Raw genomic sequence first — 25,948 nt, 5'->3', positions numbered from 1 at the left:
CGCACACACCCCTCCGCTAAGCTCTCTTCATACAGGATCGGAATCACTTAAAATTTCTTGCCTGTGTCACTTGAGCTGGGAGCTCTCCAGGGCAGGGGCACCTGGGCACCCAGTGCCTGGTGCCACACTTTGACAGACAGCTCAGTAAATACTGAATGAATAAATGCCCAAGAGTTGAGGGTTTTTTTCTTTAAGATTTTATTTACTTATTTGTTTATTTATCTGAGAGAGAGCACGAGCAGGGGGACGGGTGGGAGGAGGAAGCAGAAGACCCCCCCCCCACCGAGCAGGGAGCCCGACTCAGGGCTCGATCCCAGACCTGAGCTAAAGGTAGACACTGACTGAGCCGCCCGGGCAGCCCTGGCATTTTTTTTTTTTTTTTAGGATTTCTTCCTTTACTTGAGAGCAAGAGAGTGTGTGCACTCGAGCAGGGGGTAGGGGCAGAGGGAGGAGAGAATCCCAAGCAGACTCCCCGCTGAGTGCGAAGCCTGACACAGGCCCGGATCTTGCAACCCTGAGATCACGACCCGAGCCAAAATCAAGAGCCGGGGGCTTGACCGACTGGGCCACGCAGGCGCCCCCAAACGTTAAATTTCTAACTCCGCTCCCAAATCGTTCAAAACGTTGAACTCGAGCCTGAGCAGCTTGTATTAAGAGTTGCGACCCCAGCCGTTTGCAAGTGTGCCAAAAACACCCGTGCGCTGCGCCGGGACCAAGACGAGCACACCGTGAAGCCGGCCGAGCCGGCAGGCCTCGTGTGGGTCTCCAGCCGCGCACGCCCAGCCCAGAGGCACTCGCTGGCAGGCAGTTCAGTCGGCCCGAGAAGCGGATTTAGGGAGTACGCAGACGCTGACCACCATCTACAGGACCCGCCCGGTATGGGGCTGGCGCAGACCGCTTCACCCCTGCACCTCGATCTTTCCACCTATAAAACAGGGACAAGCCCGGCTACCTGAGGACAGCTCCGTTCCCTGGTTCCATGCTGCCACATTCTCAGAGGGACAGTCCTGCCCTCGCGGTGCCCCTCCCTCACTCCTCCTAAGGGAGGGGGCCAGTGCGGCAGGAGAACCGGGGTATGCAACCCCTTCTCTTGGGACCGCCTGCCCGCAGGGGGCACTTTCTGTCATACTGTCCCTGCAGAATGAAAGCCACGGTCAGCCAGAAAAGTAACCCAACAGCGGCCACGGGGTTCACACATAACTCAAAACTTAGCCTCAAATACCTTCTTATGAAATGTATCCTATGAGAAAAATAATCACACAAGGCACGTGACCTACAGGACACAGCTCCTTCAGCATGCATCCCCCAGAACCAGTAACGCCACTTTCAGTCTGCGAAGCCGCTAGGGGAAAGTGGAGTTCCAGGGATCAAGTGTCCAAAGCAGGACTTGCCTGGAGAGATCTGGTTCGGACACGGCCGCCGGTCGGAGGCCAGCTGCGCTCGGCGGGCTGCGGCTGACGGGACCGTGTGGGGCCCTGTGGGGCACTGGCCGGGGGACTCAGCTAACACCCATGGGCGACGGGAGGGTCGGGGAGACCGGCTTACCTCCTCTCCCTTGGTTTTGAATCCACCTACCTTCCTCACAGCAGAAACATACCTAAGAACCCGCGGGGTATCTCCGCGCAGACGGGCCGTGACTCACCTGGCCACACCTGGCCGGGCACGACGGACGTGGCTGGCAAGTGCACACGCCACCAGGTCAGTGACGTGTGAGCTCTCACTCCTGACCGGACCACACGCCTCTCACGATCCCCACAAAGCCTAGTGTGAGCTCCGTCGGGTAGGTCATGGGCGTGGAGGGAAGATTCTGGACACACTGCACCTGAGGAGGTCCTGGGAGCCCCACCCGGACTGGGATCTGGGAGCCCGACCGTCCTGTTTCATCAACCAAGGAAACCGCCCCGACTCACACGGCCTTCTAAGCCCTTTTCTGAATAAATACCTGTCATCTTGACTCAGATAACAGAATCGACTTAAAAGTTTCACTTCGGGGCTCAGGGGGTAGAGCGTGCGACGCTCGATCGTGCAGCTGTGAGTGGGAGCCCCACGCTGTGTGCGGACATGACTTGAGAATTAACTCTTTGGGGCGTCTGGGAGGCTCCGTTGGCCGAGCATCCAGCTCCCGGTCTCAGCACAGGTTGTGATCTCAGCGTCCTGCTTCAGCTCTGTGCTCAGCAGGGTGACCGCCCGAGGACTGTCCCTCTCCCTCTGCCCCTCCCCCTGCTCGTGCACATGGGCGCTCGCTCGCTAAGAATAAACAAACGAGAGCACCAAAGCCACTCGAAAGCTACTCAGAGGTCATTCTGACCGAAGGGTTTGGTCCTTGCCCATTAAAATACCCTCATTAACTCTAGAGCTCTCTGCCAGACTGAAGGAGCTCCGTGTTAGCTCATCAGAACCAACCAGCTCGCCTCCAGTGCCCCCTCCGGAAAGCCCCACGGGTTCACTGGAAATGGCGTCTAAGGTTCACACCATTTCTTCCTTAATAATTCACAACTTGCGATGTATGAACGGCCTACGTGACCATTACTTGCTTCTGTGTACGTTACCACTTTATGGAGAGTTCTAGAAGGAATAAAATAAGACGGCTTCTCGTCTTAACGGGACGTCCTCTGCGCTCGCGCTGGCCAGCGGGAACTGGATATACGGGTCTGGAGGCCTCCTGCTTGCCCGGCTAGTGTGAGCTTGGCTCTTGCTCGACGAGGACTGAAGCCCCAGGATTCCCCATGGGGCCAAGCCCATCTCAGGCGCGCAATAAATATCTGATTCATTGAATTTCAGAACAGAATCATAGCAGAGGTGGACTGTGGCCCCTCCTTTTGGTTAACTTGCACCAGGGTGACGTTACACCGTTTCAGGGTGAGCGTGGGTCACGCCCCCAAGCCTACAGGCGGGTAGGTGTCTCCTGTAAGCTGTCGAGATGGTTTTACTGCCCAAAACTAGGTAAGTCCTCAACAGGAACAACAGCTCCAGCCATTTCTTCTAAAACCACAGCCGCAGCCAGGAGGCACCACCACCATCAAAGCAGCTTGTGTCTGACGATACCACACAGCAGGTCTGGTCACTGACACTTGGCCATGGGCATTCTTCCACCGACTCGTCCTGTGACGAGTTATCACAGTCACCAGAAGCTTGGTCTTCAAACAGACACATTGCCAAGCACTTCCTCGCAATGCCTGGCTGGGGTTTTTTCAATCAAACTGATACAGTCCATGTCTCGAGGCCTGAGTCTTTGGAACGCCGTCCTAGGCCACAGTGCAGCACGGCCCTCCGCAGAGAGAAATGAGTTAGGCTGATCTGGGAGGAGGGCGGCAATCCCATAGGCAGCGTGGGCCACTGGGCACAGCGCACAGACTCCGAGCACCTGCCCGCCTCCGCGTGCCCCCAGCAGCCGTGTGGGTCCGGCAGCCTCAGTGGGCATTCCAGAACACCCGCCCTCTCTGTTTGCTGCTGCACACGACAGCGCAGCTCTGGGTTCTCTGCTGCCCGACTCTGTAAGGGCTTGCTCCTGAGGAATCACACTCATGGCTGATGCGCGTCCAGACCACCCACAACGTGAGACACCGCCCGCTGCACAGCTGGGATAAGCCAGGCCATTCGAGCACTCGTCTGCATCAGCCCGGGCTGCTGTGACTGATTACCAAAGATGAGGGCCCTTGAACAGCAAACATTTCCTTCTCGCAGCTCCAGAGGCTGGAAGTCCAAGACGGGGACACCAGCGCACTTGCATCCTTAGTGAGGGCCGTCCTCCCTCCTGGTCCCCCAGCAGCGCCTTCTCACTAGGGCCGCACATGGGGATGGAAAGAGCTTGGGCCCCTTCATCCAGAGCCAAACAGCAGCTGAGTTACCGTGCAAAGCACGCAGGAGCTGCACCTATCCCTGTCTGGTGGCTTAGGAACAGGCCTCACGGAGGAGCCAGTCCTTCAACCAATCTCGAAGGATGACTAAGTAACAGTGGGCAGAGGCAGGGCAGCAGAGACACCTCAAGCAGAAGAGGACACAGAACAAAGGAATAAAACTCTGTCCCACACTCTGGGACCCTCGTGCTTCTGCAAGATGTGTGGGGCTGGTGGCACCAGAGGAACGGGAGCTCACATGAACTCTGGAGACAGAGCAGGCCACAGGCGGCCTCATGAGCCACGCAGGGCAAGCACGTGGGGTTCTGTTCTGTGAGACACACGGACTTTCCAAAGCTTCCACAGGCATTTCCTTACCCTTTGCCAGCAGCGCTAATTCTGCCGTGCGGTAAAGAGCCCGTCCACTCGGCTTCCTACACGTGATCACATGCAGTGACAGTTCTAGTTTGTAATGAGATCAGGCAGGATGGATGCAATCAGCAAGCCACGGGGACAGACAGAGAGAGCTTATTTTCGTAGCTGAAAGTCTCCAAGAACCATTAAGAACATGTCTACACATGGTGGGAAGTACATAAAACCAGTTTTTCTTAAATGGTCCGTGACCACGCCAGGTTCGGGAAACACCAGGACTCTGGCCAGGCTCAGCTAGTCGTTCAGAGGTGGCTCTCCAGTACGGGCCGTGCAGACCCGGACAGCGAAAGAGATACGTGCCAAAACACTGGTCACCACAAATTTAATAGTATTTGCCAAAATGTCAGACTATTATGTTTCTGCCCATCTGTTGTAGTTTGTAGGCATCTAAGGGATTAAAGTGTCACCATCACAGTATCGTTATTGGAAATGATAACGTTTCCAATGTGCGCTGTTGGAAAATTCAGGTGTGCTGGGGCGCCTGGGTGGCTCAGTAGGTTAAGCCTCTGACTCTTGCTTTTGGCTCAGGTCATGAACTCCAAGTGGGATCGACCCACATGGGGCTCTGTGCTGGATGTGGAATCTGCTTGGGCTTCTCTGTCTCCCTCTGTCCCTCCCCACTCCACTCACGTGCTCTCACTCTCTCTTAAAAAAAAAAAAAAATTGATAATAGTAACAATGAAAATGTAGGCGTAAACGGTCTCCAAGGTGAGAACTGAGATCTACTGCGGGCTCAGTCTGCACCGCCACCACGTGCCACGCTTTCGTGTGTATCAGCTCAGCTAAAACAAAACTAATGGTCCCATGAGGAGCAATTTCAAGCCCATTTGAAAGATTACAAAACTGAGGCTCACAGAACCAAGGCCACACAGTAGTCAAGAATTAAACCCAAAGTTTCTAACTTCCATCTAGGGCTGCGTCTGGTGTCTCCCTGTGGAGAAAAGGCACTTTTCCTCCTCAGTCCCATAACCCGCCAGGACCAACCCACCCAGCTCCACTGACAAAAATCCTGATGGCTTCGGGATCTAGATGCAGCATCAAAATCCTAGAATGTTCTCGTAGGTTCAGGATTTCCTATTGTGCAAGGCTGCCTAAATCTCAGAACGATCCAGGTCATGATGAAGATGAAAAATAATTAAGGAAGGGACGTCTGGGTGGCTCAGTTGGTTAAGCAGCTGCCTTCAGCTCAGGTCATGATCCCAGCGTCCTGGGATCGAGTCCCACATCGGGCTCCTTGCTCGGCGGGGAGCCTGCTTCTCCCTCTGCCTCTGCCTGCCATTCTGTCTGCCTGTGCTTGCTCTCTCTCCCTCTCTCTCTGACAAATAAATAACATCTTTAAAAAAAAAAAAAAATTAAGGCTTTGCTAGTCGTCAATTTTTAAAAATATGTACCATGCCCTTAATCCCAAATCAAATACATCCTACGTGAAGTCTTACACACAGAAAGGCCCAGCCAGGACCCTGACTTCCTCAGTTTGTATCCGCCACAGGCAAGCACAAGGCAAAACAAAAGCAGCGCATACTTGCTAGGGAGTCCACACCACGGCTACGGGTCTGCTCTGAGAAATTCCAAGTCAAGCAAGAGCCCCTCTTCAGGCCTCAGCCTGGGCTCTGGGATGGGGCAGCTCACCAACTGTGCCCGACGAACTCCATGCACGCCCATTGGAACATCTTAAAATTCAAGGGTAGCCTGCTGGGGACTTCTGTGCACAGCGATGTTCTGTCCCACCTCTCAGGGGCACACGATCCTCACCTTGACAACAAAGCCATGTCATGTGGCAGCGCCGCACGTGCCTCCAGCGAAACGCAAGGAGAAAGCACGCCCACAGCTATCAAGCACCACACCACAGGCTTTTCCATGTTCTTTTCCTAATAACCTAATGCCATGGGTTTTAAAACTTCTTAAGCAAACAGATGCTACGTATCTCTGCAGGCCCTCCCAGCTGTACTGTAAAGCTGAGCGAAACACGGAAGAGACGGCCAAGCCGGGAGTGTCTCTGAGGTGGTCACGTCTTCAGTCACAGCACCTCTGTGAACAGCAAAATGTCCAATTCCACTGCCTCCTTTCAGTCTTCAAACAAATCTTTCAGAAATTCCGAAATCATCATAAAATTAGCTCCTAAACCCTTTTAAGTGCCCACTTGGCATGTGCCAGAGGGCCCTCACTCCCTCCAACCCTGTGAGCTATGCGGAGGGACAGGACACAGTGGCAGACACTAGAAGAGAGGCCAGCAGCACGTGCTCCGGAAATCCCAGGACTCTTCTAACCAAGGGCAGGTGGAGGGCAGCAGGAGGAAGGAGCAGGAAAAGCTCCCTAAAAATGGGGCCTGGGCTGAGTCTGAAAGCACGAGCGTGCACGGAAAAGACAGAGCCTTGGCAAAGGCCCCACAGAAAAGAGGAGCAGCTACACCCACTCCGGTGCTGCCCGGGCCTACAGTCTGAGAACTCAGGAAACTACTGGAAGCTTGTAAGTGGAAGAGGCAAGGTCAGGCTCACATCATCACCGCAGAGGTCATGACGCGGGGTCTGGAACCAGGCACTGGCACACCAGGGTCCGCACCCAGCTCTGCCTCTTGACAAGCAGGTGACCACAGGCAAATCGTCTCATGGACACAATACCTACACGGCCTAGTGCTACTGTGGAGAAGTAACGAGATAACGAACCAGACACCTGCCCAATCCATAACGGAAGCTCTTGGGGCACGTGGGGGGGGGGCTCAGTCCGTTAAGCGCCCAACTCTTGGTTTCGGCTCAGGTCATGGTCTCAGGGTTGTGCGATGGAGCCCCACGTCAGGCTCTGCGCCCGCACTTAAGATTCTCCCTCCGCCCCACTCCCCCACTCTAAATAAATGTACAAATAAATAAAGAAAGAACATTTTTTTTTATGGCAAAGGTCTATAGCACACAGCAGCAGTGAAGGTCCCGGTCTGCGCTGGCCGCCCGCCGTACCTGACGATGGGGAGTTTGGTGAGGGGCACCGGAGGCAGGGTGGGGCCGCCGGGCAGCGCGAGGACCTCCATTGTCCCGGGGCACTTGCACGTGTAGTTCTCCAGGCTCTGAGTCACATCTTTCTTCTCTGAAGAGAAATTTAAAAAAAAAAAAAAAAAGTTAATTAACAAAACTTAGGGGGCTTTGGAGGCCTGGGGGGCCAGGGCGGTTGAGCAAAATAAAATCCTTAACACAATCCAGGACAGTCCTTTGGGCCCAATCTTCTGACAGAAATAAAGGGGCGCTGATCACAAGAGACAAAAAGCAGAAGTTTTAGTCACTTTATTTAAATAATCACTAGCAACTCCTCCATTTTAGGGGTACACAGGAAAAAAGGAAGTTACTGTTTTGTAGAAGACTTCATTTCCCAAGAGAATAAATTCTTACTAAATTCCAAGAAAGCCAGCAGGACTGGAGAATCAGGATATTTTATCACCAGACAAATACTTCTACACAAATTACTCGGAACGAAGCAAAATGCCAGGCCCTGTCCCCAAGGAGTTGACAGTCCATCTATATAACAGACATTGAAGGGAATAACTCCACAGCAACATTTTTGGTACAAAAATAGAGCCTCGTGAGATCAAACTGTTTTGCTCTGCCTCTGCCCTACCCCCGTCCCTTCGCGAGGAGGGAGAGAGGATCTGAGAATGCTCGCCTACCGTCCCCAACATGCTCTCAACACGTGCTCATGGACTTCGTAACACTCGGAGCTCAAGAGCACGTTCCACACCCCAAAACGAGTAATTACTCCAGAAGACGAGCATTATGATGCCCTGTCTGCAAACGGGAAGGCTGAGACCAAGCCGGTAAAGGGCTTCTGCAAGACCTTGTGCTGGCCCCACGCGTGTGGTCTTCTCACTGACCCTTCAGAAGAATGAAGGGAAGCAGGGACTGGGGGCCGGGTGGGAAAGGGAGCTCACTCCATCTATTTTCTCCAACACATCCTGCGGGGAAAGGCGGGGTGCTCGGGGACCGTGGTCATAGAGGGACACAGCACTCCCACCCGGCGAGGCCTGGGGTAAGTGGAGTCAGACTCGGGTTCAGAGAAATGGCTCAGCTGCTCCACTGGGACGTTTGAGTGCCTTAGGGGACATCACCTCTAAGGAAACTACCAGGGATGGAAAGAGACGAAGCAAGAAAGAGCAGTGGCCACAAGCGTGCGCGCGGCGTATAGTGAGACGGCGGGAACTGGGAGACACGCGGCAGCACCGCCAGAGATCAGCGAGGCCAGCTCTCCTCGAAGACGGGGACCAGAAATGGCAAATATGTGGCAAGGACACACATTTGAATTGATCAGAGGCTGCCCAGGCATTTCCTGTGCCTGAGCACCATTCTCCGAGGAGTGTGAGGGCAGGAAGCACCCACAGTTAGCTCTGGACGCGACATAGCCTCCTCGGCGAGATGAACAAAACCCCTTAACTAATGACATGGCCTTCGCCAGACAGACGGTCAGTCTCCTGAAGGGCTCCCGCCCGCAGCGTGCAAACAACCCAACCTGCTTAAGCTACGGGCAGTGCTCCCAGGCCAGCCGTCCCGCTAAGCTGAAGGACGCCCTCTTGGTAAACCCCGTCAAGGGAAGGAGCAATGAACCTGCCCTGTGGAGCCCAGAGCTGCCCGCGAGGCCAGTGCGTTCCTCGGCTGAGCGGCAGACTGGCTTCTCTGCAGAAAAGACAAGCGACGCTGGGAGGGCCGGCAGGAAGGTGCAGCCGTGGCGGGCTCCTCCCGCTGGGCCCGCTCCCCAGGGAAGCCCCGGCCTCCCTGCTCCTGCCCCTCCTCTGGGTCTGCTCATTTTCCATGTGGGGGATGAGCCCGCTGCGGGCACTGTCAGGGCTCTGCAGAAACCGGGTGAGCAGGCGTGCATCTCAGTACCTCCCCATCTGCTGCGCCAGGAGGCTCCAGCCGGACCACCCCTTCTTATTCTCCGGCCGGTGCAGTGTGGTCTGCTGCTCCCGCAGGAGCCGGGGAGGAGACGCCGGGACGGACGCAGCTCCTGGGACGGTTATCAGCACACTCTCCTGCCCCTGCCCTTCTCATCACACTCCCACCCAGAGCGCCTAACCCTTCTGGAGCTTCTGCCGGGCACAGGACCCACACTGCTGCTCAGCTCCTGGTCGGTTCAGTGAGGTTTCCGGAGTAAAATGCTCAGGGGCCACTGCTGGTACGGCCCACCCGCGGGAAAGGTCCCATGGACTTCCCTCCTCATGGATTGGAGCATGTTATACATTGTTGCCCAGATTCGTTATTTTATCAACAATTACAAAATGGTGATTTTGTAATTCTTTAATTTCTCTGTACCTAAAACCCAGAATGTGTCTTTAAGGAAGGATTTTTCCCTCATCCACCAATTGGTTACCCTGAACCACAAATGATCCGGTCGGGAGAGTCAGCGAACAGGCTTTCCCGGTACTTACTGCAGTAGAGAACCGCCCCAGAGGTGACCGGGGCGTTATGCATGCGTCAGTATCATTACAAACCGGTGGGTTTATGTATCTGGCATTGCCATTGATGGCTATCACACTCTTTCTGATGTTCAAATTGCCCCGTCTTTGTCCCGTGGGAGCCCCTTCACGTTCATTCCTGTGTCCTTAGATAAGACCCCAAAATTCATCAACGGCTTCCTCCTTCTAGCTCATTTTCAGCCCCAGACCTAGAATCAAACCATTTCTCCAAGCAGCCCCGGATTGTTCTAGAGTGAAACCGCATTTAGATCAGAATGTGGAGGCCGGGTTGCTCACTGCTTCGAGATTCTCACTGTCTCTCTGGACCTGGACGAAAGAGGCAACTTATAAAAGTTTTTAAAGTGGTGATATAGTAACTGATCTTGCCTTTAAATTCTGGTTAAGGCTTAGCAGCTAAAAATACAGTTTACTGGAGTACGAGTTCCTTAAAGAGAGAGAGTCTTGTCATCTTTTCTGTCCCCCGCGAACTTGTCAAGAGTGCTCAGGAGACAGAAGGTGTCAACGGGTCCATGTGTCTGCTGCTCGACTGACCTTATTTCTTCTTCAGAAAGGGAGCAAGAATTATTCTTTGTTCAAGAGTAAAATAAAGAGGGGTGTCTGGGGGGCCCAGTGGGTTGAGTGTCCAACTTTCAATTTCAGCTCAGGTCACAATCTCGGGGTCATGAGATCGAGCTTTGAGTCAGGCTTCACACGGAGCATGGAGCCTGCTTAAGATGCTCCTTCTCTCCGCCACTCCTCCCTGTCCCCCACCCCAGAAATAGAGTAAAATAGAAGAACAAAATGAACACACATTCTCTGTCCACACGGTACAGACTAGCAGTACAGAGCCAGCAACCAGAGCCGTCAGGACAGCGGCACTGAGCTCCTCTCACGCAGAAGCACCGTGAGCTCGATGTTTCGGGCGTCCCAAGTGGAAAGAGGACACGGTGTCAAACAGAACGTGACTTCACAGAAGCAGGGTCAGAGTCTGGGAGAAGAGCACGCAGGAAACCTGAGTTCGCCAAGAAGGCTTCCAAAGGAAGAAGCCGCACTGTTCCCTGTCATGGGCCGCAGGACCCCGGGGGCAGACACATGAGTACAGTACTTGGAGGTTTTGCTGTTACAGGAAAGAATGACAAGAACAAGGACATATGGCTACTGAGGCCCACAGCGGGGGGCAAGGGGAGAAAAGGGAAAGGACACAGAAGGAACGCTCATCTATGATCATGAGCTGTATGGATGAGAAAACCCGGCAGAGAAGCTGCCTAAGGCACGTGTGAGAGGGAACGGGCTAAGAGAGAAAACGTCAGGGGTGACGGGTGCGGGCAGCACAGGGGCTCCGGAGGGAAACGGCGAGTAGTAAACAGCTCTGTTTGCAGGGGGGACAGTGGAGAGGGGGACCCTGGCTTTGCAGGGCAGTGACTGCCAAACAGACGCCTCCCACGTGTCTCCCCTCTCTGGGAGACAGGACGCCTCGGAGACTGTGACGTTTGCCGCAGGGACCTCGCTACTGGCAATGGAGGATGGACCCAGGTCTTCCCAGCAGACAAGGAAGCCCTCCTGTCTAGAGAAGGAAGGTAGAGGTGCTCAGAGCTGAAAAGGCAGCGGGGGCGGGGGGTGCAGGGGGTTGCATCATTTTCCCCCTTTAAAAGGTGACAAACATTAGGTCAGTGCCAATCTGGGAAATGGGATTGTGGATTGATATGAACTGCTACCAAATAATTATTAATTTTTTAAATTAATTTTTAACTGTAATATTAACGTTGTGATCATAAAAGACAATATCCTTTCTTTCAGCAATGCATACTAAGGAACGAAGGCGTGAAAGGAAGTGATGCCTTGGGGTTTTCTTTTAAAATAACTCAGCCAATAAAGTAAGTGAGGGACAAAGTGAACGTACAGAAATCTTGTCACCCATGGACCCAGGGACTGATATACGGGAATTCACTTTATTACTCTGTGTAACTTCATGTTAGAAAATGTCTCATAGCAAAAACACTGAATGACTTTGGGGAGGTGAAACGATTTTGCTCAAGAGAGGAACAGGGATGGAGTTCCGATCCGAGCCAACCGAGTCCTCCTATCCCCGCAGATCGGGCCGGACCACAGAAACCCAGTGTCAGGACAACATAAATAGAAGAACTTAAGGCCACAGTGGTGCTAATCCGTGTTCCACGCACCAAGCTGGAATGAAGCTTGTGATAGACCTGAACATTCCCATAAGCATATGATTTGGTCAGAGGGAAGTGATGACTCCTTAATTTATTCACTACAAATCAACTGCCGTGGTCTGCTCCGGCTGCCACAAGAAAATACTATAAACGGGGTGACCGACACCGTAAGCACGCACTTCTCATCGTTCTGGAGGCTGGGAGGCCCTGTTGAAAGCCCACATCCTGGGCTGCAGCATATGACCTGCCCACAGTGCCCTCGCAAGGCCTTCCTCAGCACACGTGTGCGTAGACAGAAAGAGCTCTCGGGGCTCTTCTTCTTCTGCTAGGGCGTTCATCCCACCATCAGAGTCCCACCGTCAAGAGCTAATGCGCACCTGATTACCTCCCAAAGCCCCTACCTCCAAATCACTTTGTGGGTAGTGAGAGCTTTGACATGGGACTTAGGAGGGGAACACAAACGCTCAGCCCATAATATCGCCATAAATCTTGTCTGATCTTGATCAAAACACCCAGTGATTCTTTGAGTCAAACTAGAGCACCTAATGCCCTTGAGAGTTACTTTCCAACCCAGAAATTAAAGAAATCATGCAAAGAGAACGTTTGTAAAGAAAGTTACCACCTAACCATATTGCTTCTTATAGGAGCAGAGAATACAACCGCCCAAACTTTTGACCATAAAAAAAAAAAAAAAGCCACAGGCCGTTTGCCATTTCGAGAGTGACACTGGCATAAAAACCAGCACATCACGATTTCACAGTTTAGCTCTTCATGTCCCCTCTAAGCAATAATCTGAGACAACCATGTCTGCATTAAGTCAGTTACGATATCCTAAATAGGTAGAGAATAAAAGAAGAGAAAGAAGCAAAAAAAAGGGAGGCACCCTCTTGGGTCCCCTCCTTCTTTGGGAGCTTTATACTATCACTCAATAAACGTCGCTTTGCTGGCAAAAGGAATAAAAAAAAGAAAAAGAAGAGAAAGAAGCACATCTTTTCTTCCAAATATGAAAGAAAAAAACTAAGGAAGAAGAAAATAAAAGAATACAGAGGGGCAAAGTAGAGGTGTGGCGCCCTACAACCTGAAATCACACTTTTAGAATTAATTCTGATGCTTCCACTTACAGAAGTAAGAACCACAGTTCGTCTTGGAATTGCTTTCCTAAGAATAATATTATGATCTTTGAGATCTCTTGGGGGTTCCCAATAAACAGGCTCCTTTTGTGCACCTCGTTTCTAAATGAACTGAAGAGGGTGACATGTCCTCATCGGCGAGACAGCCATGCTGAAAGACATGACGTGGCTTCTTAGAAAGTACAAGTCCTCTCAGAAACCAGGAACTGGGCAAGTAGACCTCCCACCCCCGGGAGGACTGTGCGGACTGGGCAGGCCCCCAGCGCTCACTCAGGGGAGGCCCCAGGCCACCTGCCAGCCCGGAGCCGCGGAGGGGCCTGCCGGGGCTCTGCAGCCAAACTCATTGTGAACGACTGTGCAATATGCGGTATACCTACTTTCTCTTTTTGTCATACAAGGAAATGGCAGAGTGACACAAAAGACAACCACACGACCGTCCCACGAGGCTGGTGGGAGTGGGTGAAACGGGACAGCCCGAGGATCGCAGCGCGGCTGGTCCTCAGACTCACACAGGAGCCACCGATCCCCTTCCTGGGTGGACACCCACGAGAGGTGAGAGCAGGGGCTCAAACAGACACTGTGTGTGGCCGCATGAATCATGGTGGCCAAGAGGTGGGAGCAACCCCCGCGTCCACGGATAAACAAAGTGTGGTCTGTCCATAAACGGGAACAGCATTCGGCCTTAATAAAGGAAGGCTATCCTGTCCCTGCAACAGCACGGATGAGCCTAAGGCACGTGCTCGGTGCGGTGAGCCCATCACCAGGGGACAACTGCCCCCTGAGCCCACTCCTCGGGGACAGCCCTGGAGCTGTCCCATTCATGCAGACAGAGCACAGCAGAGGCTCCCAGCATCTTGGGTGCAGGGTGGGAGCCAGTGTTTGGTGGCGACGGAGCTGCTGTTTGAGAAGAGAAAGGGCCCTGGAAACGCACGGTGGTGCCACGTGCTTGCTGTCACCGAATCCTACGCCCACGGCTCCCGGCACAGAGGCCAGCGCCCACGGCTCCCGGCACAGAGGCCAGCGCCCACCGCTCCCGGCACAGAGGCCAGCGCCCACCCCTCCCGACACAGAGGCCAGCGCCCACCACTCCCAGCACAGCGCTTCCAATGCGCCGAGTCTACAGCACGGAGGAGCTGCCCAGAAGGACGAAGAGACCTGAGACGCTGGATGGTGACAAGGCAAGGGCACTGCACAAAGGCGGGGAGGAGTCCTGCGCGCCGTGAAAATCACCCAAGAGGAGAGTGTGCAGGCGGCAGAACACTGGAGCGTCCAAGGACAACGTTCTGGGCAACACTGAGGTCAAGGGCAGGGAGAAAAGGAAGAAGCAGAAGATGAGTTAGAAAAAAAAAATACAATGCCAGACGTCCAGGCTGAGACTCCAGAAGCCAAAAGATGAGTGTTTGTGCAAGAAGAGAAATGGGGACAACATGACAAAGAGGCCGATGAGGACATGGAACTCCTGGGAGTTCAGTGGCACATGTCCCCATCGAAGGGGGCTCTGGCGGGCGCAGGAGCCCAATGACAACCACTTCCAAACTGGTGGGAACTGAGTGTGCAAAGCGTGCCCGGGCGGTCAGCAGAAGACCCAGGCCCCCTGTCAGGGGCTGTTGCGTGCACTGTCACACTGCTAGATATTAACACGTACCCCCTGATGAAATGCTATCACCACCTGACTGCAGGATCCAAGATGGGATACGCGGCTCACGAGAAAGACTAGGATTTTATTTTAAATTAACATACAGTGCACTATTTGTCCCAGGGGTACAGGTCTGTGATTCAACAGTCTTACAAAATTCACAGCGCTCACCATGGCACATACCCTCCCCAGTGTCCCAGCCACCCCAGCCCTCCCACACCCCCTCCAATCCAGCAACCCTCGGTTTGTTTCCTGAGGTTAAGAGTCTCTTACGGTCTGTCTCGCTCTCTGGTTTCATCTTATTTCATATTTTCCTCCCTTCCCCTATGATCCTCTGTCTTGTTTCTCAAATTCCGCATATCAGTGAGGTCATATGATAATTGTCTTTCTCTGACTTATTTCATTTAGCGTAATTCCCTCTAGTTCCATGCACGTCATTGCAAATGGCAATATTTTTGATGGCTGCATAGTATTCCATTGTATATATACACCACGTCTTCTTTATCCATTCATCTGTCGATGGACCTCTCAGGTCCTTCCATAGCTTGGCTATCGTGGACATTGCTGCTATAAACATTCGGGTGCACGTGCCCCTTCAGATCACTGCATTTGTATCTTTAGGGTGAATACCCAGTAGTGTGATTGCTGGGTCATAGGGTAGCTCTATTTTCAACTTTTTAAGGAACCTCCATGCTTTTTCCAGAGTGGCTGCACCAGCTTGCATTCCCACCAACAGTGTAAGAGGTTCTCCTTTCTCTGCATCCTCGCCAACACCTGTCATCTCCTGACTGGTTAATTTTAGCCATTCTGACTGGTGTGAGGTGGGATCTCACTGTGGTTTTAATTTTTATTTCCCTGATGCCGAGTGATGTGGAGCACTTTCTCATGTGTCTGTTGGCCATTTGGATGTCTTCTTTGCAGAAACGTCTGTTTATGGCAAGACTGGGATTTTATGCTCAGGCTTCTCAAACCCAGTACTCTTTCTACCATACGGAGTGACTTTCCTTGGAAATCACTGTGCCCATTTTACAGAGAGGGAATCCAAGGCTTCATTTAGGTCACGTGACTTTCCTGGGGTCGTTCAGACACCAAGTCGCTAGATTACATTCAGACTCAGCTACAACTTCAAACTCTTTTTTCCATTTTGTCACACCGCCCACCCAAACTGCCCAATACATGAAAATACAGAGGAAAACACAGATATCCTGAAACAGACACTCCAACATGTCCAGCAAGGTGAGCACCTTCCTTGGCCAGAAAAACCAACTCAGCTTCTCTTCTTCCTACATATACATCCAGACAGAATAATGGTCCCACCGCAAAGGTCAAGACGGTCTCAGGTGTCACCACTGTAAAGACCAGTGATCTGCCAGCGCAGGTATTGACTAAGCCGCGTCACCCACCAAGACAAGCCCTTTCTTAACGCGCTGCTGATGGACTTGGATAAGCGCGCCACGAGCCACTTCTGCTGCCTCCCACCCGTCCAACCCCGTTCCTGTTCCTCACTCAGTTTACACAGTGGCAGGTCGGAGCTCTAATAAGCAATCACTCAAGGCTACCAGGAGATTAAATATTTTCCTTGTTCTCTCCAAGTACGTAAACGTGTTCTACCGGAATGAGAGGCAAATACGTCAAGCCGTGAGCTCATTTTATCATCATCTATTTAAAGCACAAGGAAATACTGAGTATCTCTAGAGATCTCAATAAAACACCCAGAAGGGGAAGGCATCTTAATAAAGACATAATGAATAATCAGAAAGAATCCTATCTGTATAGCCAATTATGAGGTGATAAGCTACAGTACAGTCACAGGGCAAACTTACACAAGCGTCAACATTTGCAAAGACTCTGCAATAATATGGAAAACCTCTGTTACATGAAAAATCAGGATGCAAAACTATATTTATAAAATAAATATAATTTTTTTAAGATTTTATGTATTTATTTGACAGAGAGAATGCAAGTAGGCAGAGAGGCAGGCAGAGAGTGAGGGGGAAGCAGGCTCCCCACTAAGCACTGAGCCCGATGCGGGACTCGATCCCAGGACCCTGAGATCATGACCTGAGCCTAAAACAGAGGCTCAACCCACTGGGCCACCCAGGCGCCCCAGTAAATCCAAGTTAAAAAGAATAGAAAACAATATCAAAAACTACACTGAAATGTTAAGCGTTTGCCCATGCAAGATTATACATCATTTTCTCTTCTCTGTTTATGTTTTCCAAGATTTCTAAAATGAGTATACACTGTTTGTACAATAAAAATGATTTCAAAAACATACAGACGTGAGTTTTCAAAGCAGCGTTCCAAGGTCGGGGTTTGTTGACACCTGCTGCTCGCGTCCGAAGAAAACAGCGTCCCGGGCCGCCTGCGGGGAGCAGGAGGCTGAGCGTCTAACTCGGTCTCGGATCTCAGGATCGTGGGATCAGGCCCCGCATCAGGGTCCACACTCCATGCAGAGTCTGCTGGAGATTCTGCTCCTGCCCTCTCTCTCTCTCTCAAATAATATATAAGTGAAATCTTAAAAAGGAGAAGGCGGCACCCTGAAATGTCCACGGAGTGAGCAGCTGAGCCCCCCTCGTCCCCACAAAGGCAGAGTTCACCGTAAGGACGCGGGCAGCCTTTCCCAGCCAGACACGCTGTTCTCGGCAGTGCTCGGAAGTAAGGCCCACAGCGACAACTGACATTTAATGAGGACTGACTTACTATGTGCCCAACTGTGCCCAACACCTTACATATGCTATCTCGTTAAACTGTCCCCGAAAGCTGAGGTGAGGGGTGCCGCTGTCATCCCGATTTTATAGATGAAGCTCGGAAAGCTCTTGCCCCTAGCTCAGGGTGCCTCTCACTTCTCCACCAGGCTCTCACTCGTAACAACGGGCTCTTTCATATTTCACTCAATATCCCTGTAGCCAACAAATACTGGGTATCTGCCCTGTGTAAGGAAAATCCCCACCTTAGACAGTCAACCCGAATACCACTTCCTTGAGGACAAGATCCCCTACGTCCTCAGTCTCCTTCTATGCCTGGGGGGATCTCCACTAATACGCACTCACCAGTAATTCATTAGCTGTTAGTACGGTATTTGCTAGCAGTACAGGGTAGCGAAACCTAATTCAGGCCGGCACGTACTGACTACTTTCTGCGTAAAAGCACCAGCCGGAATGATGAAAGATCGAAGGTGAATCAGGCATGGCCCCGTCCCCAAGGAGTCTGTGATCTGGTAAAGGAGCCAGAGCAAATCATTCTCCGGACGTAATGAAATGATGCCAAACTGAGGGCTATGTAAGGTAAGGAGGAGGTGAGGAGGGACAGCGTGGGAACAGGGACAGCGTGGGAACAGGGACAGCGTGGGAACAGGGACAGCGTGGGAACAGGGACAGCGTGGGAACAGGGACAGCAGGACAGAGCACATACGATAGGTGCAGCATGGAAAACCACGCGGCAAGCTCAAGGAACAACAAAAAAGTCTGATACATAAGAAATACAGATTGTGTAGATGGAAGCAGACAGTTTGGATCAGATTGTGGATGCCCTTGAGATGGGGCGGACACTTTATTAAGACAGGAAGGGGCGGTCACTGCAGCTTCCCGAGGACGGAAAGACGTGACTCTGCTGGCATCTCAAGGAGAGGCCTCGGGCTTCAGCGTGAAGCACGGATTGGAAGCAGCAACGCCAGGAAGCAGCACACGATGGCGAGAGCCCAAGAAACAGGTGTGAAAGTCTGAGCAATGGCTGTGACAGTGGAAGGGGGAGGTGGGATCCCACATGAAAAAAACTCGGGCGCCGGACTGGGCACAGAGCCCATGCAAGCAACTGAGAGGACGCAGGATGGCAGGACACCTTGGGGGCAACTCCAAAATTTTAAGTTTCCAACATGAAAATGGTGACACCGTCAAGGAGAGGATAATTAATTCCACTGGGGGCACAGTGGACTGAGGACCCTGACATTCAGGGGACACGCCAGCTTTAAGGTGAAATTCCAGCTCAGAGGTCAGGACCAGAAGTGTAACTGTAGGAGACGTGGCTGCAGCTCCGTGTGGGGGAGGCGGGAAGGGGAGCACGAGCAGGGCCGGGTCGCACCATGGCGGGGTCATCACCAGCGAAGCGGTGAAATGCAAGACCCCATTGCAGCAGCAAGCCCATGGCACAGAGGAGAGGGCTGGGCACCTCAGGGGGAAGCGGAGGGGCAAGGCGGGCCGGGAGCAGGTGAGGCTGAGACCCCTCCATCCTGACCACAGAACGCAGCCAGCAGAAGAGGAGTGGACGGCGCCCCGGAGCACCCGACCAGGGCACTCACGCAGCTGGAGGGAGCGGAGAAAGCCGCTGATGGGAGGGAGAGGTGTGGAGCTCACTGAGCACCGAGCCTCAGAGACGAAGAAAGCTGGACCTCCAGGAAACCCAAGTCAGAGAAGCCGAGCACACGGCAGAAGCAGCAGACGGGAGCTAGGACCGGGTGGCTCGGAGGCTGATGCTGACCGAGGGGGACTGGGACACACGGAGGGGTGAGCTGAGCTGGTAGGGTCCCGTTGCCGGGAGATGGAGGAGCAGACCAGACCCAGCCGTGTCCAGCGCTGCTGGCAGAGCACTCAAACGGGAGACAAGCACAAGGAAAAGATAAAAATTCTCGTGGATAAACTCCAGGAGGCAGAGACCCGCGCTGAGTTTGCCTAGAGACGGGGAGCCGAGCGGCAGCAGACTGCTGATGATTTGGAAGACGAGCCGAAACGCACCCAGGACGGGCTCTCTGTGCAGCAGGGGCGCCGGGCAAGCCGCCGGCCGACTGAGCAAGGTGCAGAGCATCCCAATGCTCCCCACCTGCCGCTGCTCCTCCCTCGGATCCCGGTGCCGCCAGAGGCCAGCCTGCCCGAAGCCGGCCTGGACACTTGGGGCCGATCTTCCCCTGGGAGGCTGCCTTCTCCTCTCGCCGCCTCTCGCACCCCCCACCGCTGTGTCTCTATCCCCACATGGGCTGTGCCCGTCCCCGAGACTCCAGCTGGCCTTCAGCCTGAGGACCTTTGGGAACAACACTTAAGGGAAAGTGAGCGCAACGCCAAGTGTCTAAAAGCACGTTGTGGTGTCCAGTTTGTTGGCGGCGGTGTAGCGACCATCTATAAAACAGTCCAAATAACCCCACAGCTGTGAAGCGGCAGGCTAACCCCTGTCTCACGTGTGGAAAGTAACTTGTCAGCCTACCGCACGCGGCTGTCCCCACGGAGGGACAACGGCCTGTGCCTGCGCTACCGAGAGCCTGGGAGCCCGGAAGGGGAGCCGAGATGATTCCAGGACAGGTGGCCGAAATCGTGGCTTGGGGTTTCCGCCTTCAGGTATCTCTGAGCCCCTTTATTTTTAATTTTCTTTTCATCAGAAGTGACCCAACAAATTAAGAGGTGAGACTTCTCCTGGAGACCAACTCCTGGTCCCATCCTTACCCCCACGGCTCACAGAACGGATCGTGGTCCCCTTGTTTACTCTCCTTCCTCCTTGAAAGACAAAAGAAAGTACGTGTTTGCCACAATTTAGCCACAGGAAACAAACTCCTCTCATCCCCCTTCGCTGGGTCCCAAGCTGCTGAGTCTACAAGCGCCATGTCCCTGCTCTGGGTGCCGGTCGGCGCCGAGGAACCTTGGACAGCTCCCGCACGGAACGGCGCTCCCGGTCGTACTATGCGGAGCGCTGAGCGCGCTGGCCACCCGTCTGGCTGACGACTCTCTACAGTCGGGGCGCGGACCGTCTGCTGATGCTTTAAAGATTCTTTTCCTCCCCAGTTCCCCTTTTTGGTGGGGTTTCTGTGGGGTCTGTTAGACATGCACTCTGAAGCTCATTGGGTTAAAATGCACCCTCCTTCGGCGGGCTCTCTCCGGGGGCCGACTGGGAGAAAGAAACCAATAGCCCAATGTTTTGATACTGAGAATTGACAAGTGTCTTTCTGGAATAAAGAAACAGTCCCTGGGGGTGGGGGGCGGGAATGTAACTGTAAAATCATGAGTGAATTTTTCTTTTTAAAAGTAGATGTTATGAGCCTTGACGGCCACTCCAGGGCTAATACCATTCGTGGAGGCTTACAGGTGCCCCCCACCCACCCCACTTGCTCAGGAGGATGCTGGCCCTCCAGGATCCCCACTGGCTGGGTGTGGGGGCCGCCCGGCAGCCAGAATAGGGCTTAAGGGCATCTGGTCCTCACCCAGGGTCTCCCAGAAATGCGGGGCTTATTTTTCTAATTAAAGAGAAGAAAAAGTGCCGTGACATTATTTTTAATTAATTAATTAAAATAAAAGTATATTTTAACTATAGCAAGAGCTGAACTCTTAAATCCCCACCACAAATCTCCATAAACCATTTTATACTTACAAATTTATATCTATATTTACTAAAAACATTGACCTACTTTGTAACTTGCTTTGGATAACCTTGTTTTTCGAAACTCAAATCATTACTTTTATGTAATACTAATTTCATCATTTTTGTGAACCAAAAGTATCTTTATAGCTGCTCATGTTTCTTCTCCAAGGAGACGTAAGTGAATGAAATAAACACACTTCTGTGTCACACCCTAGAGGTAAAAAACCTCTGTGATTTTAGGACATGTGACCACAAGTCAGAATGCAACCACAGATTTGGGTCCACAGAGATTTCTAGCCCCTGATCGAGGAGGAGCCTGCCCGGCCTCTGGGTACCCGACTACCGGCTCTGGCAGACCAGAGGTAATGCCAAAGTGAGGACCATGGAAGCATCTGGAAAACACACATCTTTTCTCCCTTCCTGCCCTCCCTCAGCCCCGTGACACGGTCAAATGCGAGACTGAGAGTCTGTCTCCCCAAGAGGGAGGCCAGGGCGCGCCCGGCCCAGGCCCAGTTCGGACCCACTGTGACCTGACGAGCGGCAAACTTGAACGCGTTCTCTCTGGGCTGAGCAGCAAAGCAATGAGCTGGTGATCAAAGGAAGAAGCTGAATAAATTCAACCTGACATTTTCCATCTCCTCCAACCCTTGTCTTTCAAACCAGTGACAGCTGCATCCCCGCTGACAGACAAGCATGGTACAGGACAAACTAAGGCGTGGCATCTGCCGCTGGTGACACAGCGTGGGGGCCTGGCGCCTCGTCAGAGCAGGGCAAGGACATTCGGCATTCGATGAGGACATGTCAACGCGCAGGATCCTCAAACTCAAGGCTAGTGGGTAAAGGCACGGACCGCAGAGCCAGACGGCCGGGGTCCAGATCCCACTGCCTCCCAGGAGTACACCTGAGGCCTCCCACACGTGAGCTCCTCTCACACCTCGTTTCCTCCCGGTAAACTATGCCCAAGGCCCCTGCCCTCGTGGGGGACTGTGAGGGTTTGAGTGGATCCCACCCGTGCAGACACACATGGGAACATATCCAGGGCCCAGCACAGAGAAGGTGCACATGGACTGCGGTCAGGACCCTCCTGGGACCCAGAGACCCTGGGGCGGACAAGGCCTGGTCCCTGTCTCCCTGTCACTGAAGGTGCTGCCCTTGAGAACAGATACGGAAGGGCACTCTGAGAAGACCAATCCGGCTGGGTGAACGAGGAAATGAATTAGGCTTCAAACCGCAGCACCGGGACACTGAGCGCAGGTGACCGGAAAGCAGAGACGGAGCACTCGCCCGGAGAAGGGGGCCGCCAGAAGGGCGGGAACAAACCTGAGAGCAGGGCACGCTGCCACACGCCCCAGGTGCGGGCACAGGGGGACCCTGCCAGGGCCTGACTCCCCACTGGCAGGTGGACCACTCGGGGTCCCATGAGAGGCTGGAAACGCTAGGCACGTGGTCAGTGTCCCACACGCGGGGTGCTGCTGGTGACGCTGTTAACTTGTCTCACTGAACCACATGTCAGAACAAAGGGAGCCAGAGGTAAGGCAGGAAAAAGGACGCTTGCTGCTGGCCTGCGGCGTGCCGGGGCTGTGCTGGGCATGGAGCGTGGGGTGCCCGTCACCCCAGTGCAGAGACGAACGAAGGTCTCTGAGAAGCTGAGAGCGCACTCCTGTCGCCTGCAGCCTCTGCCGTGTCACACGAGGCCCCGCCGCAGGTCCCCGCTGCCCCTGCAGGGTCCCTGAGATGTCATGGCCCCCAAGTGCTCGAAAGCCCCAGCCAGAAGAGAGCGGCCCCTCCTGCCACTTCCTCCAGCACCTGGAGCTTTTAAATCATTGTTTTGTCCTCCAAATCCATCCACAGCCACACAGACACCGCCCTTTCCCCTACTCTGGAACACTCTCATCCCACCGCGAGGTTAGCCCCACAGCAGTAGAGCCTTGAGGTTCAGGAGACTCAGGGACTCAGAGTCCCAGGGACTCTGCATTCTCGTCCCACTAAAATTATCCCTGGAAGTGCATAAAACATGACGGACACATTGGAAGAGCCCACGGGCACTTGGCGAGAACGCTCATCTTCACGACGACAGACAGTAACAAAGACTCGCTGTGGTCAGCCAGGCTCGGTCAGCGGCCATGTCCCAGTTTCGTACATTGTCCTCAGAGCAGGCCCGGTCCCAAAGCCCTGCCTCTGCAGAGTTCCAGCTGACCACGTGACACCGACGCTCACCACGGTCATTCCGCACCCCGGTTTCAGGATTCTGTGACTGGCACACAGGATCCCCTCCCTGCAAAGGTGGGGTCATCTGTACAGATGCTCACCCGGAGAACACGTGAAAGGCCCCTGTACTTTATCCTACGGAGGGATGTGCCATTTCGTTCCCCCAATTAGATCCCTGCCACTTAGAAGTTGTTTAGTCAATAGGAATTTGAATTTAACTCAATCTCTTTAAAAAAAAGAAAAAGACATACAGAGAAGCCTGCACCAGTGCCTCCCTCTTCGCTCCTAAATCAATGAAGCAGGACACCAGGGAGATACGACGGTGGCCTGGGACAATTAACTTTATCCTGTCCGCATGCTACACGCAGAAGAGAAGAGAACGAATCTGGACCGTGAGAGGCCCTGGAAAGTACGCAGCAGGCTCATTCCAAACCAGTCTGCCCCGTTCAGTTGCGCTGCCGACTCTAAAAGGCACGTGTTGTAACTTACTGCAAGCCACTCTGAGCTCTTTGTGGGCCATAAAGATCAAGTTAATGGGTGGTGACAGGACAGATCATAGTTCGTGTTCTGGGCTGAATTATGTCCCCTGCAAGTTCATATGTTGAAGGCCTTGTGCCCAGTAGGGTCCTGGGAATACGACTGGATTTGGAGACAAAGCCTTGGAAGAGGTAATTTCGGCAAAGTGAGGCCACACGGGGCCCTAATCCAATCTGGCTAGTGTCCTCCCAGGAAGGGAGGTTAGAAAGACTTGCACAGAGGGTGACTGCATGAGGACAAAGGGAAACGACATCTCCACAAGTCAAGGAGAAAAGCCTCCAATGGAACCGACCCTGCCAGCACCTTGATCTTGGACTCCCAGCATCCAAACTGAGAGAAAATCCATTTCTATTTTAAACCACCCACTGTAGTACTCTGTTAGGGCAGCAGAGCTAGCTGATACGGGACATCATGCACGGTAGAAAGAACAGGTGTCTCTTCATCAAACATTGGGTTTACGCGGACGATGACGACTCTGGCTCATGGTCAACGCTGTTGGAGGCCAGCTGTTGCAACGATGGCTGATGAGCCCACGAGTCCTCGCCTCGATTCTCTGCTCTAGGAGCTGCGTGTGTTCAAACACTTCTTTTTTTTAAAATATTTTATTTATTTATCTGACAGGGAGAGAGATCACAAGCTGGCAGAGAGGCAGGCAGAGAGAGAGGGGGAAGCAGGCTCCCCGTTGAGCAGGGAGCCCGAGGCGGGGCTCGATCCCAGGACCCTGAGATCATGACCTGCGCCGAAGGCAGAGGCTTTAACCCACTGAGCCTCCCAGGCGCCCCTGTTCAAACACTTCTGCAAGTCAGAAGCAAACCAACAGCGACCATGATGGCTTTCTGAACACATTCTACGTTTCAGACTCTCCAGAGACTTGTCTCCAGGCCTTACACCAGGACAGCAAGGGAAGCAGAATCCTCACTTTACCTACCCAGGAGGAAATAAGGCGTTCAGTTTATCGAGCACTGAGTCCCACTTTGCGCCAGGCTGGGGCTTCGGGGAAAAGAAGCCCCGATCCTGGCTGTCCAGCTTCACACGTGCAGTCCGCAGACACGAAAGCTCGCGACTAACATTGCACCGCGCTGAGCACCATTACGTAAGTGTGGGGGAGAACCGAGAAGAAAGGCTTTTTCTGCTACCTGAGGGTGTCGAGGAAAGCTCTCAGAGGTGGGGAAGAACAGTGCTCCGTTCTGGGGAGTAGCAGACATGTGAACACAGAGGCTCTGTTCCGGGAACAGCAGCTCAGCCCAGTGACTCCACAAAGCAGATGGCCAGAGCCAGACCGAAAGGCACACAGCAAACCGCACTAGGGCCTTGAACTCTAGTTCCGGAGCAGTGGGCAGCCTCACGTGCTCTCCGAGCAGAAGGTTGCTAGGGATTACACCTGCTGTGGAAACAACCCTTGATACCCCGGGTGGCCGGCTGGCAAGGAACGGGTCTCGGGAGATAAGAATATCCCTTGGGATGTGCTGCCGTAGTCTAGACCAGAAATGGCCACAGCTGGCCTGGGCAAGGGTCCACTGGCACTTCGTGCAGCCGCTGGTGGGCAAGTGAACCAGACCGCGAGACACCACTCGTCCGCGACAGCTCACGCCGTCTGGCCCCCGGTGTCCTGCAAGAGGCCACGTGCAAGGGGCCCTTCTTGAAACCACCTCAGGATGTTCTATTTTGGTTCATCTGAAACTTGGCAAATTAGTATTTTCCAGTAACTACTAAATCCACTAATGTATTTGGGATTTTGACACGCTGATAGTTTCTCTTCACCTCATTACTTTATGTGTGGTTTCTCGACGGAGAATGCACCCTGCCAGCAGGTACTTATTACCCCACACTACACGGTATTTATCTCTTCAAACAGTACCAAAAGGAAGTCAAAAGCTTCCCTTCATTTCTACTGGGTTTTGGTTCAACCCCTTCTGTCTATTTCTGAACAAACAAAAGGGATTGTATAAACTCAAGTGGAAACAGATTATACCCCTTTGTTGAGCAGTTCCCACACAACAGCTCACAAGCTTAATCGCCCTCCTCCCCACCCAGGTGAAAAATGAAACCCGTTCAATCAAAACTCCCCAAGAAACCACATATGCCACTGGAAAAAAATACAAGGGGTAAAATCATGTCAGGAATGGAAAACAAGAAGCAAAATAATACATACTTCCTTTCTAATTTAAAAATTATGGTCTTCAGGGCACCTGAGTGGCTCAGTGGGTTAAGCCTCTGCCTTCGGCTTGGGT

At 53.1% G+C, this 25,948-nt stretch overlaps 1 protein-coding gene across 3 annotated transcripts in view; it reads right to left on the bottom strand.

Annotated features, from left to right (window-relative positions):
- Positions 1-25,948, bottom strand: part of TRAPPC9 (trafficking protein particle complex 9) — a 509,775-nt gene that overhangs the window by 406,828 nt on the left and 76,999 nt on the right. For all 3 annotated transcript variants that reach the window (XM_032873479.1, XM_032873478.1, XM_032873477.1), the window contains one exon: positions 7,217-7,343. In XM_032873479.1, coding sequence (XP_032729370.1) covers positions 7,217-7,343 — 127 coding nt within the window. The remainder of the gene's footprint in view (positions 1-7,216; positions 7,344-25,948) is intronic.

The sequence above is a fragment of the Lontra canadensis genome, unplaced genomic scaffold (genome assembly GCF_010015895.1).
Source record: "Lontra canadensis isolate GAN:19392208 unplaced genomic scaffold, GSC_riverotter_1.0 scaffold49, whole genome shotgun sequence".
NCBI lineage: Eukaryota > Metazoa > Chordata > Mammalia > Carnivora > Mustelidae > Lontra > Lontra canadensis.
This window is presented reverse-complemented; position numbering and strand designations above follow the sequence as displayed.